Source organism: Thermobia domestica, chromosome 6 (genome assembly GCF_964235325.1).
Source record: "Thermobia domestica chromosome 6, izTheDome1.hap1.1, whole genome shotgun sequence".
Lineage (NCBI taxonomy): Eukaryota > Metazoa > Arthropoda > Insecta > Zygentoma > Lepismatidae > Thermobia > Thermobia domestica.
The window spans coordinates 81045926-81059257 of NC_137459.1; the positions used below are offsets into that span (position 1 = coordinate 81045926).

The window sequence follows — 13332 nt, forward strand, 5'->3', positions numbered from 1 at the left end:
TGCATAAATTTGTACAGCATTAGTGATACTTCAAAGTGGAATTGTTCCAGTTCTCAGATAAATGAGCGTGCCAGAAAATGCGTGTCTCGTATTAGCCCATTCTTTTTGTTTTGTCGGGGTAATAAGAGACAGTCATTTGGTCTTTTCAGGTTCGCTAACTGAAGATTAAAATCCCACTGGCCTCCTCATGATGATATTCAAGAAGTGAATAAAGAGTTTATCTTTTATGGTCGGGTCCTGTAATTTTACAATGAAATGATCCGTTCATTGTTAAAAGAGCAGATCTTGTAAATATTCTGTTAAAAAGAGAGAATGTTTGGTTTAAAAAGTTTTGGTCTAGGCCTATTTTCTGTTTTAGAGCTTAAAAAGTTTCATTCCATTATTGTTAAAAGTATTCACGCATGCTATTTTTCATTTTGGCATAGCCTATTTAATTTTGTAAAGCCTACTGTCTAAGAAGTCGCTGTAGCATAAAGAGTTGTTTTACAATGTAGGCCCTTCCTTTTTTAATAATAAAAGGTTCATATGACTACAATGTGTAATTTTGTCATTTCAAAATGTTCAGAATGAGTGAAAAACTTCACAAATTATAAAAGTCTGTAGTTTGTATAGTTTGTAATTAAAAGCATTCAACTTTCAACTACGACTTTCACTAACCTTAATTTTCACATGACAATTGACAGAAAAGTAGCCAGAATAAAAACATGTAAAAAGGTAGGACGATAGAGTACATCTTAGGCATACCCCTTGTAACCCCAGTTTAATAACAAGGTACAATACAGCATGAAAGAAGTTATATATATATATATATATATATATATATATATATATATATATATATATATATATATATATATATATATATATAGTGGTGCTATTCAGCAGGTTCGCTAGAACCGGTTGTTAAAATATTTCGAGTTCGCAGAACCGATTGTTAAACCCAGACATAAACACACACACGTATGACGTAACCAAGAGTGAAAGAAAGATGCCTAACAAATTAGTGAAAACACCTCTGTACTTTTCGCGCTCACTTGTATTGTTGTAAAAGCAAGCAACTTTGAATTGTTTCAATTCAATGAGCAGACAGAACATGAATTCCGGGATTTTGTCCGGGATACTGGGATCCAGTGCCGTGCCGTGGAAAATCAGCGCCCGGGGCGAGAGTATACGACGGCGCCCCCATAAATATATTTTAAGTAATTTTTCCTATCTTTCTTTTCCTTTTTTCTCCCGATTTTTTCGCCCCCCTTACTTCGGCGCCCGGGGCCATCGCCCCGTTTGGCCCGCCCCCCACGGCACGGCCCAGCTGGGATCTCTGAGTGTAATGAATGTGATACGTATCTAAGGCGTTGTCCACATATTACGATGTGTATCGTCGACACTGGGAAACTTCAAATACAGGAAAGATCCTGCATTCCACAAAAAAAAAAAAAAAGTCAATGTCAATTCTCTAGATCCTGTTTCACAGGCGTCTTCCTGCAGCACTTCCTCCTTGCCAATCATTTGTGACCTAAGAAGTTTGGTGTGATCTCCTTGGGAAAACGACAGTATGGAATTTCAAAGAATTAAGACGGGTTAATTAAACAACCTTATGGGGTCGCGGTGACTCAGTGGTAGAGCGTTCACCTCTGGTGCTTGGGGACCCGGGTTCGATCCCAGCCCACGCCAAGTGAACTTTGTGGCGGACAAACACCGTGTGCGTGGGTTTTCTCGGGGTTCCCCGTTTCCTCCTACTTTCTTCATTCCACCATTTCATTCATTACTCATCATCACCGTCTCCTTTAGCCTAACCGGCATAACCGTGGGACGTAAAACTCACAGATTTCATTTCATTTAAACAACCTTATGGGGTTAAAATATTATTACAGTACTACCATTTTCTAATACTTTAATTTGTTGGCGAAAAAACACTACAAATATAATCAAAATACAAGCATTTTGTAATGAAAAGTTCTGCCATTAAAATTAGTTTTTGTGTGTGTGTGTGTGTGTGTGTGATAACTCCCAAAATAATCAAAATTGATGAAAAAACAAACATCAAAAAGCGTTTCGTAACAAAGGCGGAGGGGTTCAGCCTTGCATTACGAAGCGTGACAAGGGAGAGGGCAAAATTGATCAAAAACAGCGTTACATACCTGATCGGCCCCTAATGCCTATTACGTGTGCTACCTATCTGCAACACGTTTTTGAATGACTCCAATGTATTCATTAGTTCTCGAGATATGTACCTTCGAAGTAATGTGTATAAAATAATGAATGTCAAGTCTTTTCATCGATATCTCGATCGATTGCTTGTCATGACCAATACTATCATTCCTCAAAATATGGCACTTTCTTGGTGGGAAACCCGAGAGAGAGAGAGGGAGAGAGAGAGAGAGACGATTGTTAAAAGATTAGAATACCATCATTGTATATACAGGGTGTTTCAAAACAACACCGACAACGTTTGGGAGGTGATTCCTGACACCAAAATAAGACGAAAAGTATAGACCAACCTGGGTGCACAAATGCTTCCTTTCGGAGTTATAGGCTGCCGAAAACATGCAAAAATGAACTTTAAAGGCCCATAGCTCCAAAACTATGGGACCTACCGTAGTCGGATCAAGACTTCACTTAGGAACTAACATGTGTGCTATCCAAAAATCCATTTTTCAGAATCCTAAGGTGCTCACGCAACTAGGGATGCACGCGAGACGCGAGAAGTCTCGTTTCGTCTCGCGTCTCGTCTCGCATCTGCGAGACGAGACACGAGACGAGACTGAAAATTTTATGCGAGACGCGAGACGAGACTAAACCATGCGAGACGAGACGCGAGACGAGATTTGGTTAAGTCTCGCACGAGAAGTATCGCGAGACTTCTCGCAGTCTCGCAACATTTATGAATTATATTTAATTGCATATTTAGTGATTTTATATTTATTGACTTTTCTAGGTTGAGCGTTAATGCCTCCAGAAACAAAAAAGTGATTGGGGCAATATACATTTTATGAGATTTATTATTATTCAAGGTTGATTTTCAGAATTAAAGCCGCCTTTAATTTCTAAACATCATTAAAAAAGAAAAACTTTGTAAATTGGAAATGTATTACAGCATCCATTTAGGACTTTATTTTGCGACACAAACACATACACGCGGCCGCGCACGAATACATGAACGTCTGTTTTTGGTCTGTAAAGCGAATAAGACTCCCTATTGCTTCGAAATGTGATATTTTTGTTGTTTCTGTCTTTTTCACATTACTACTACCGATTAATGTTGGGCGATGGTGGGGAAATCCCCTCTCGTCAAAGTTTATCTCCGGCCCGTCTCGCAGAAATAACATGATATTTTTACATGAAATAAGTATTTTCTTTCCATATATTTATCAAAAACATCCCCTTCTAGTTCGGAAGTTTAATTCAGACACTGGTTTGGTATTATGGCCTATAGGTTTGGTGGGAGATGGTAGGAATGGTCCTATATCTGTCAGTAAATTTATTTTCTAGATCTGGCAACACTATATAAGTTGAAAGCGAAAGTTGATAAAATGCGAATTCTGGCAACACTGCAGTTTGTTCAACTGTATGATCTGGAAATTGATCCAGAAAGCTTTTTTGGTAAATAAAATGAAATGAAATCTTTGAGTTTTACGTCCCGCGGTTATACCGGTTAGGCTAAAGGAGACGGTGATGATGAGTAATGATTGAAATGATGGAATGAAGAAAGTGAGAGGAAACGGGAGAACCCCGAGGAAACCCACGTACACGGTGTTTGTCCACCACAAAGTTCACTTGGCGGGGGTTGGGATCGAACCCAGAACCCCAAGCACCAGAGGTGAGCGCTCTACCACTGAGTCACCGCGGCCCCCAGCTTTTCTCATATCAAGTATAATTTGTTGGATATTTGGATTCTCGCAATTGTTAACATATTGCGTTATCCACAAGTCCATTGACACAAGTAATGCTATTCCTTGTTGGTTGGTGTAAAGGGAGATAGGCTACAATAGATGGGAGCACTGTTCTCCTACACAAGTAACGTATTTTTATATTTTCTCTGCTGCTTCCACAAATTTAATGTTAGAGAGTTTAAACTTTATGAAAAAAAGTTCAAACCTATTTTAAGGGAACAATCCGTGTCAATTTTGGATATTGTGACGTTAGAGCATTCCTCGGACCAGAAGCAGGCAAAGACATGGTTGAAATCCCTTTAAATAAAGACGAAGCAATTTACATATAGATATAGTAAAAAGATCCGGGTTTGGTTCAATGCGTTCAGAAAAACATATACGGAAAGGTTATATTCTTTATATCCTAATTACATTAGCGACTTTCTTTCGGGGCAAAAATGTGCCCGCATGGCATACTGGAAAATATTGCTGGAGACCTCTAAGCTGGAAAACAATGTTGGATCCAGTAACCATTTATGCTGGTTTTGCTGTAAATTATGCTATTAATTTGACGAAAATTAATGGTCCAGCAATCAAATTCCAGCACAACTTTTCTTTTAATTTGGAGCGGAGGGGACACAAGTTCGGACACCATGTTGAACTCTAGGTTCCGTCTCCTTAGGATGTTATGAACATTCATCCGATGGAAAGCAATGGCAAACCACCATGGATTTACCTTGCCAAGGGACCTTTAGGTCAAATACCTGCCTTCGGACAGAATATCACATCATCATTCATTAACAGCCATAGAATAACACATTGCAAAATTTTGACCTAGAATATATGCGAGACTGCGAGACCATGCGAGAAAGTCTCGCGCGAGACGCGAGACGAGACTCTAAATTTTATGCGAGACGCGAGACGAGACTTCACATTTGCGAGACGAGACGAGACGCGAGACGAGACCAACATTTGAGGCTGCGAGACGAGACGAGACTTTTGCATTTCTCGTCTCGTCTCGTCTCGCGTGCATCCCTACACGCAACAATTTTTATATAGGCAGTTTGGCTACGGGCATATAATTTGAAGTACTCACCAACTACCTCTATAAAAATTGTTGCGGAAGTTCCGCAGGATTCTGAAACATGCATATTTGGATAGGGCATAAACTAGTTCCAGAGTGAAGTCTTAATCTGACTACGGTAGGTCCCATAGTTTTGGAACTATGGACCTTTAAATTCATTTTTTGTGTTTTCGGCAGTCCATAACTCTTAAAGGAAGCATTTGTGCATCCTAGTTTTTGTCTTATTTTGGTGTCAGGAATCACCTCCCAAACGTTGTCGGTGTTGTTCTGAAATACCCTATATATATATTCGCAGTATATTGGGAAGAAATAAAATAATTTTCTATTGCGTTGCCCAGTAACAAAGTATATATGTATACAAAGAATCAGAAAAGTGACTTGAAAATTGTTAACATTTTAAATTACTTTTGTCTCGTATTACCCCGAGTGTCTCTTATTACCCTATCTTCTCCTATAAGTAATTTTTCCCCTGCCCTTAATTTTCCCCTTGGATGGAGAAATTTCAAATCTTAAGATTTCCTTCCCCGTCGTTTTATTCACAATTATTACCCATTTGCTTCTAATAGCTGGTGATCCCATTAACAAAATCTACTGTGTTTTAGTTAGACTATCCTGAATTACTAGTTATAAGATTTATGTTTTGTAGGGCTTTTACGTCTGCTAATTAATAAAATATATTCTTCCTATTTTAGAGGAACTGCAGTGCGCGAAAGTAAGAGGGTCCAAATAAGTCGAGAAGGCACATTGCACATAACATCTATTGAAAGCGGTGACGCTGGAAACTACACCTGTACAGCAGAAAACATTGTTGACAAAGACGAGATAGTTTACAATCTAATTGTGAAAGGTAAGTTGCAGGCACATATGTACACCATTTCCTGAATAATGTGTGTTGGAATGCAATATATTATTTAACATATAAAAGTATTATAAAAATGATTATATATCAATTGAAGTTACGAGCACAAGAGGCTGTAAGCACCTCGATAAGTAGGTGACCTTGCTCGCTCAAAGTTGGATTGAATAATGGAACTGAGGATGAAAATTATGGTGAATGCTTGATATTGGCACCCTAATGTAAGGAAGATGAAAAAAGAGAAAAAAAAAGAAAAATTTATGTAAGCGATTCTCTATTGATCCAATTATCTACGATTGTAAAAATATATCTTTATTGTAAAATAATATTTATTTTGAAGCAAGCGGAATCAGAGCCTAATTTAGTCTAAGGGTCCTAAAATAACTTTTTTAGATACTAGCATCTTATTTACTTATTTATCTATTTTTTGTATGTTTTTATTTATTTTTTTATTTTTATTGTTTATTTTCATTTTATTTATTTTATTCTTTGAATATTTTTTTTCTTAAATGAAACTTACTGACTTCCACTATACAAGTTATTATCTGGTGCACACATAAAGCAACTTTGTACGGTCGGGATGGAAAGGCAAAACTCAACTACACATTAATTTCTTATATATCCATGTTTCATTTTAAACTAAACCATGTTATATATCCATGTTTTCATTTTAAGTAATCTAATATTAATAATTTAAACTAAACCAGGATCTGTTCCTGTTTCATGTCTAAAATTGAGTTTCTCGTTCTTGGGAATGTATAAACGTTCTTATTTAAAATGGTACATATTTGGAACGTTCAAGCTACAAAGTGGAAGCCTGTGGACAAAGTTCTATGGGTAAAGTGAACCTGATACTTTAGAAGATAGTGTAGTGTTAGGAATTAGTTTCTAATAGTGTTTAACTTTATAACACATAAACAAACATATAAACATTAAAACAAAATAGTCCACAGGAAAGAGACAAAACTATATAATCCGCATAATGAAATACAATACAATCTGCAATACACTCAATGAGTTTGTTACAGGTACTGTAAATGACAATACGAATAGATTCAATATGCACACTCTTAACGCGCTAACCCTCTGCGCTATTCGCTTTTCTTTGCCCTCTGAGATTCCAACATGAACCGGTGGCCACTAAAACTATACCTTTGTTTAGATAAAACTACTACATTGAAAAATCGCTTACAGAATACGAGTTTCCAAATAAGGACACTACTTTTGGTTAAAAGCACTGCTACTATAGTCATAATATGCATTCCTATCTATTGTCGATGTACGAAGTTGTGTATCTATTGTCAAGTCTCTAGTAGAATAAAAACTTATAAAGAAATAAGAGGCGATATTTGACGATAAAAATACTATATTTATCGCCATAATGTATTGGCCGGAATAATCTCAATCTACATGCTTAAAATCTCTAGTAAAAGCTAACTTCAGAATATAAAATAGCAGTTTTCTTTATTAGTGTTACCCTTTCGCGTTCTTTTTCTGCGGTGTCTCGAAAGAATGCAACATAATTAAAGTGTTGCTTATTGATTCAATAACAGTTTGATACCAGAAATATTTTAATCACGGATGAGATGTTGAGTATTAATTGCTTCTTTATGTGCTATCTGCAGCCGCGTTTTCACTCAACTAGAGTTTCCTACCCCGTGTGTTATTCTTCATTGATATACAAGGTGTACAACTTTGCTTCCGCCGTTTTCCGATAGGTGGCTACAACGGTAAGTAGCGATCGAAATAAACAGATCGCAGACGTCAGGCAGTTAGCTTGGACCTCTGTCAACATAACACCATTCAAGCATTAGTCGATTTGTGTGTGCATCGTAAAGTTGTTCTCGATTGAAAATGTCAGTTTGCGAGCCAAATTCTCGCCATTTGCGGGAGGTTCTACTTTTTTGTTTTAATATGAAGAAAACTGCGGCTGAGTCTCATCGAATGCTCTCAAGTGCTTATAGTGAGGGCGCTATTAGTGAGAGAACGGTGATTTTAACGTCGAAGACAGGCATAGTGGTGAAAGACAAAAAGTTTTCGAGATGCAGAATTGGAGACATATAATTAGTGCTTTGGTCAGTTTCATTAATACATGTTGAATAATTAGAAAGCTATAACGAACAATATACAACTCTTATGATTTCATTAATTTTGATATTGAATTGGAAATAAACTTCATTGGCATGAATAAGAATTTGTGTGTTGTTTTGGACATTCAATTTTATACGTTGCTTAGAGGAGTTTTGACGTAAAGTTCATCATTGAAATTTTAGGTAGGTCTACAAGTGATTATAAATGATTCATTGGGTTTTAAAGTTAAATATGTCGAAAACTTTTTTTTTAATATAATCGTTTGTACTAATGATAAAGCAAGAGGACGTATTTGGAAGTTTAACTTTTCATGTTCATATACTCTGGGTGGTAGCGAGAGATGGCAGCACAAGCCTAGTTTTCAAAATGGCGTTTATGCAGCTGAAAGCATTCTGTGTTTCGGGGTATAAGAAGAGTTTTGTGTTGTTCTCGTACATCATACATTCCGCAGACAGTTTTCAATTGCACCACCAAATCTCAAAAGCGTTATTAGATGGTAACGATAGTTTGAGGACACTGATTGCTTATGAAAAAATAAAAGCACAGGACGTCCAATCGAGTTAGGGCGAGTATCGCACGCAGCTCACAGACCTCAACATGATTTTTTTTTCTTTGGGGCATATAAAAGACGCAGAGTATGTCTTTCCGCTACCAACAAATTTCGGTGAGCTCCAGGATCGCATTTCAACTGCATTTAGAATCATTCGTGTGAGGCGAATTAGATTACCACACAGACGTGTGTCATATGGCGAAAAGAACAACATCGAACATTTAAAACAGTATGTCTAAAACTTGTACCGTTTCCGCAGTTTTTCATGTATCATTCGTTATTGTGTGTGTTATACATATTAATACAGGCCTTTCAAACCTAGTGAAACATTTATAATCAACCAATTAGTTAAAACATTTATATAAAGTAAATAAATAAAATACTTTAATGAAAGCCATGTCCAGGTGAGAATATTGAAAGTTTGAATCATAGCTTTTGGTCGGTCTCGGGCCTGCGATTTTTATTTATTTATTTATTTATTTATTTTGTCAAAAAGTTGGGAGGACAGTGCCCTCCATAGCTCCGCCCATGGAATCATAGAGTAAGTTTAAGTTTAAAATGCCTCTGTTGAAAGGGAAATGTGAGGAGAATTCGTAAAGCACGTCATAGGCCATGGAACAGGTACCCTTGAATTATTAGTTAATACTATATATCTAACTTACTTATAATAACTCTGATTTAGTTCTGATCAATATGTTCTACGTGTAACGTTTAGATCAAATATTAATTTTAAACTCGCTAAATACTTAAGCAGAGAATAAATAAGTTAACATTTGGATATTAACATTGTTATGGATTATAATATCTTACAATTGCTTTTGAATAAACCTAGGAGAGTAATGTTATGTAAACAGATGGAATAAAATGTATATTTCTCTTTTCAATGCACACACAGAAACACGGAATAAAGGCAGTAAGTATAAAAGAATGGTATTTCTTTTCTTTTACTTTATCCCTTAATATTAAGAAGATCCATTTAGTAGTTGCATGCTAATACGCCATCTATAACTTACTAACTAATTCTATAGCCTATGGAACATGGAGTTTAAAAGCTCCCCATTAGCTATTGTCCTTAGAAAAATGTATGAAGCTTTTACTTTGTGTTCATATTTCTGCGAGAACCAACTTAATATTGTCCTCCCATCTGCGCCTAGGTTTTCTTAATGGTCATTTTCCAATTGAATTTCTAGTTAAAACATTGAAAACGTTCCTACTTTCTTCCATTCTGGCTACTGACCTGCCCATCTCAGCCTCCTAGACTCAATGATCCTAACAATGTTGGGCGAACGGTATAAGTTATGCAGTTCCTCATTATGAAGTTTCCATCATTCCCCGTTCAGGTTCCTCTTGGGTCCGAACATTCGTCTTAGGATTTTATTCTCAAATACTTTCAGTCTTCATTGTCCTCTCAGAGTAAGTGACCACATTTCGCTACCATACAGCACAAGAGGCATTATTAATATTTTACGTATTTTAACCTTCGTTCCTCGAAAGAATTCCCGATGACAAAAGTTTTTGAACTGTATAATAATACGAATTCCCTGCTTTCAGTCGACATTTAATTTCTTTTTTTTTTCTGTTAACATTGATCCTAGATATTGGAAAGTATCCACTTTATCGAAAGTATTATTTGACATTTTAACCATCCATAATTTGCAGTATTACGATCCCGGCAAACTTCCATGCATTTAGTTTTCTCTACATTTACTTCCAAACCCATGTCCCTGCAAGCATTTAATAAGACCTGTTCTCCTATCATCCCCTATTATATTTACATCATCAGAATACGCCACAATTTGGTGAATACCATTCAGCTCTAGACCCGGGTTGCTATTTCTGATTTTCCTTATAGCGTACTCCAGAACAAAGTTGAATAATAATGGCGACAACATATATTCTTGTTTCAGGCCATTTTAGACGTGAAAACTGGGGAACAAGAATTTTGCTACTCGGAATTTACTTTGTGATTCATTTAAATGCATCTTAATTAATCTAACTAGCATTCTCGGTATTCCAAATTCTGTATGAATTCTGTACAATGTTTCCCTCCTAATTGAGTCGTATGCCTTTCTAAAATCAATAAATGATTGATGAGCCCTTGACCAAGATAGTTGTGCAAAAGTATCTTCTATCTTCTAATATAAATAAAATAAAGAGTTTGTTTTTGTGTTTGTCTGTCTGTCTGTCTGTCTGTCTGTGTTCGGCCTGGAGAACCGACGAGTGGACCGAGAGTTATCAAATTTTGGTCAGGGGTACCTTGGTCCAGGTCCCAGATCAAGACAAAGCGTTTTTTTTTTATTTCGAACCAGAAGGTCTCAGGAGGGGGCGTTTACCGGATTTAGCCTAGGGACCATACAAGTTGACCAAGAGTTACCAAATTTTGATCACGGATACCCTGGTTTAGGCCCCAGACCAAGGCGATGCGTTTTTGTCAAAATTCGAACCAGGGGGGGCTGAGGGGGCGTTCAATGAGACATGTAAAAGTAATCCAAAAATAACCGATATTAGTGTCAAATCCGTATTTTTTTGCGGTCGCTGAGATCAATGGTGACACTTCCATTAGCGATGACTTGCAAATTCAGCTACCATTTTATGCGGGCCGCGGGTCAGCGGGGGGAGGGATACCGAGACACGTAAAAATAGTCCAAAATGACCGATATTAGTGTCAAATTCGTAGTTTTCGCGGTCGTTGAGATCAATGGTGAAACTTCGATCGTATTCACCCCATTCGGCTGCGGGCCGGGGGTCACCGGGAGATACGGAGACATATAAAAATAATCCAAAATGACATATATTAGTATCAAATCCACAGTTTTCGCGATCGCTGAGATCAATGGTGACACTTTCATTAGCGATGACTTGCAAATTCAGCTACCATTGTATGCCGGCCGGGGTCACATGTGGGGGGAGGTTACCGAGACATGTAAAAATGATCTAGAATGACCGATATTAGTGTCAAATCCATAGCTTTCGTGGTCGCTGAGCTCAATGGTGAAACTTAAGATGGCATTTACTTTGAAATTTAGCCTCAATTAGCTTAGAAACGGGTGTCATAATAGAGGGGTCATCGAGACATGTAAAAATAATCCAAAACCGGAGCCGGGGGTCACCGGGGGGATATCGAGACATGTAAAAAGAATCCAAAATGACCGATATTATTGGCAAATCCATAGTTTTCGCGGTCGGTGAAATGGCTGGTGATACTCCCATAGGCGTTGACTTCCAAATACAGCCCCCATCGATTGTGGGCCAGAGGCGTTTTTTTAACAATTCGAACCAGGGGGTCCCAGGGGGCTAGGGATATGTATAAGTAGTAGAAAATGATCGATATTGTTTCGCTATTCATTTTGTTTACATATATATTTTATCGGATCCATGCCAAGAATGGGTATATTCAGCTAGTATATATATATATAAATCATGATTGTTCTGAAAGGATATAAGATTTGAGTGTTTGAACTTCCTTCATGAACTTCTACGTATGCCACTGACTTCGAATGCCATATTTCAACAGAATAGTCCCCAGCCCTATATATCCCGGAATGTTTAAACCTATCTTAAGAAACGACGGATGTCACGGTTTCTTTGGTCTGCACAGTCTCCTGATATGTATCCCGTCGAATATGTGTGTGATGTGGTTAGTAGACACCTTCTACGTCACTATCTTTCAACATACGGTGCTTATATACTGTGAACTGGTATATAAGCAGTGTAGCTGATGATTTCTCAAGAAAACAGCCAACCCATATTTGATTTCAATGCCACAATGTACAGATGCTCTAATTGCAGCACGTGCTCTGATTTATCAAAGTTGTAATTTTATGCAGCTCTAAAATTGTAATCATTTCTGTATAGTCGCATAACAAACCTATAATATAAATTCCTCTCCACTGATGTGTATCTTACTTAGTGTTGTTAGTTACAATTTTCACAAACAGTGATGAATGTTTGTGTACATTTTTCTCTTAATCAACAATTGGAGTATTATATTGACTAATTGTTTACTTAATGAACTAGGTTATATTTACTGATTTGTTTATTATTATTATTATTATTATTTTATTTTCTAGTACCACCAGTGCCTCCTGTGTTCTTCGTCTCATCGACAACTATATCAAGCATAACATTGCAATGGAAACCGGGAAATTCTCCTGGAAGCACTATACAAGGTATAAAGAACTATCATGTACATAATGGCTATAAAGTCTGGAACAGTTAGGAGAACTGATAAACAGTACTGCTAATAACAAAAGTGCGCCACATGTTTTCCACTGTTATTAACACATTTCATTAAAGTAGTTTGACCAGACGTACTGATTTTCGCAGTACAGTACTGTTTTTTAAAGAGTTCTCCTGTGTGTTGCGAAAACGCCTAGAAAATCGAGAAATGTCCTTTTTTAAAGTGTCCTGCGAAATGTTCTGAGTTAACTTATTTGCGATACTTTAGTGTTTCACTCTTTATTTACAGCATTTTGAATCACAGGCTCTCCTTTCCTGAATGATGAACCAGTGTGTTTTATAACACTCCTGAAAAGATTAGGAAAGGAGAACAATCACCAAACTGTTGTTTTGAAAAACATTGTTTTTACTGAGGTTTGTTGAGATATTGGGAACTTAGGAAAGATTTCTACTTCAAGCTACGACAATGATGCTAATCAAGTTAAGTAGAAGTTCCTCGTGCCGGTCTAAATTTTCCCTCATTCCTTAAAATAATCCCACACTCCGAAAATCGATTTAAAAAAAAAATCTTCAACCCTACACGAAGTTTCACTGTACTCTCATATAAATAAACCACTTTGTCATTCATCAAAGCGTTTCGAGTTGTGTTAAATTCCTTCAACATTTTGTTGGGTGCTTTAAAAAAAAACTAAAATAAATTATT

The 13332-nt window shown here is 37.0% G+C and overlaps 1 protein-coding gene across 5 annotated transcripts in view; it reads left to right on the forward strand.

The window, feature by feature from the left end:
* Positions 1 to 13332, forward strand: part of LOC145688072 (cell adhesion molecule Dscam1-like) — a 1774182-nt gene that overhangs the window by 1699981 nt on the left and 60869 nt on the right. For 4 of the 5 annotated variants that reach the window (XR_014131839.1, XR_014131838.1, XM_081761792.1 and 1 more), the window contains exons 26-28: positions 5646 to 5800; positions 9346 to 9363; positions 12521 to 12619. Coding sequence is in view for 3 of the 5 variants with exons in the window: in XM_081761792.1 (XP_081617918.1) it covers positions 5646 to 5800; positions 9346 to 9363; positions 12521 to 12619 (272 nt within the window). In the remaining 2 variants the exon portion in view is untranslated. The remainder of the gene's footprint in view (positions 1 to 5645; positions 5801 to 9345; positions 9364 to 12520; positions 12620 to 13332) is intronic. The other variant, XM_081761793.1, reaches the window with a different exon arrangement.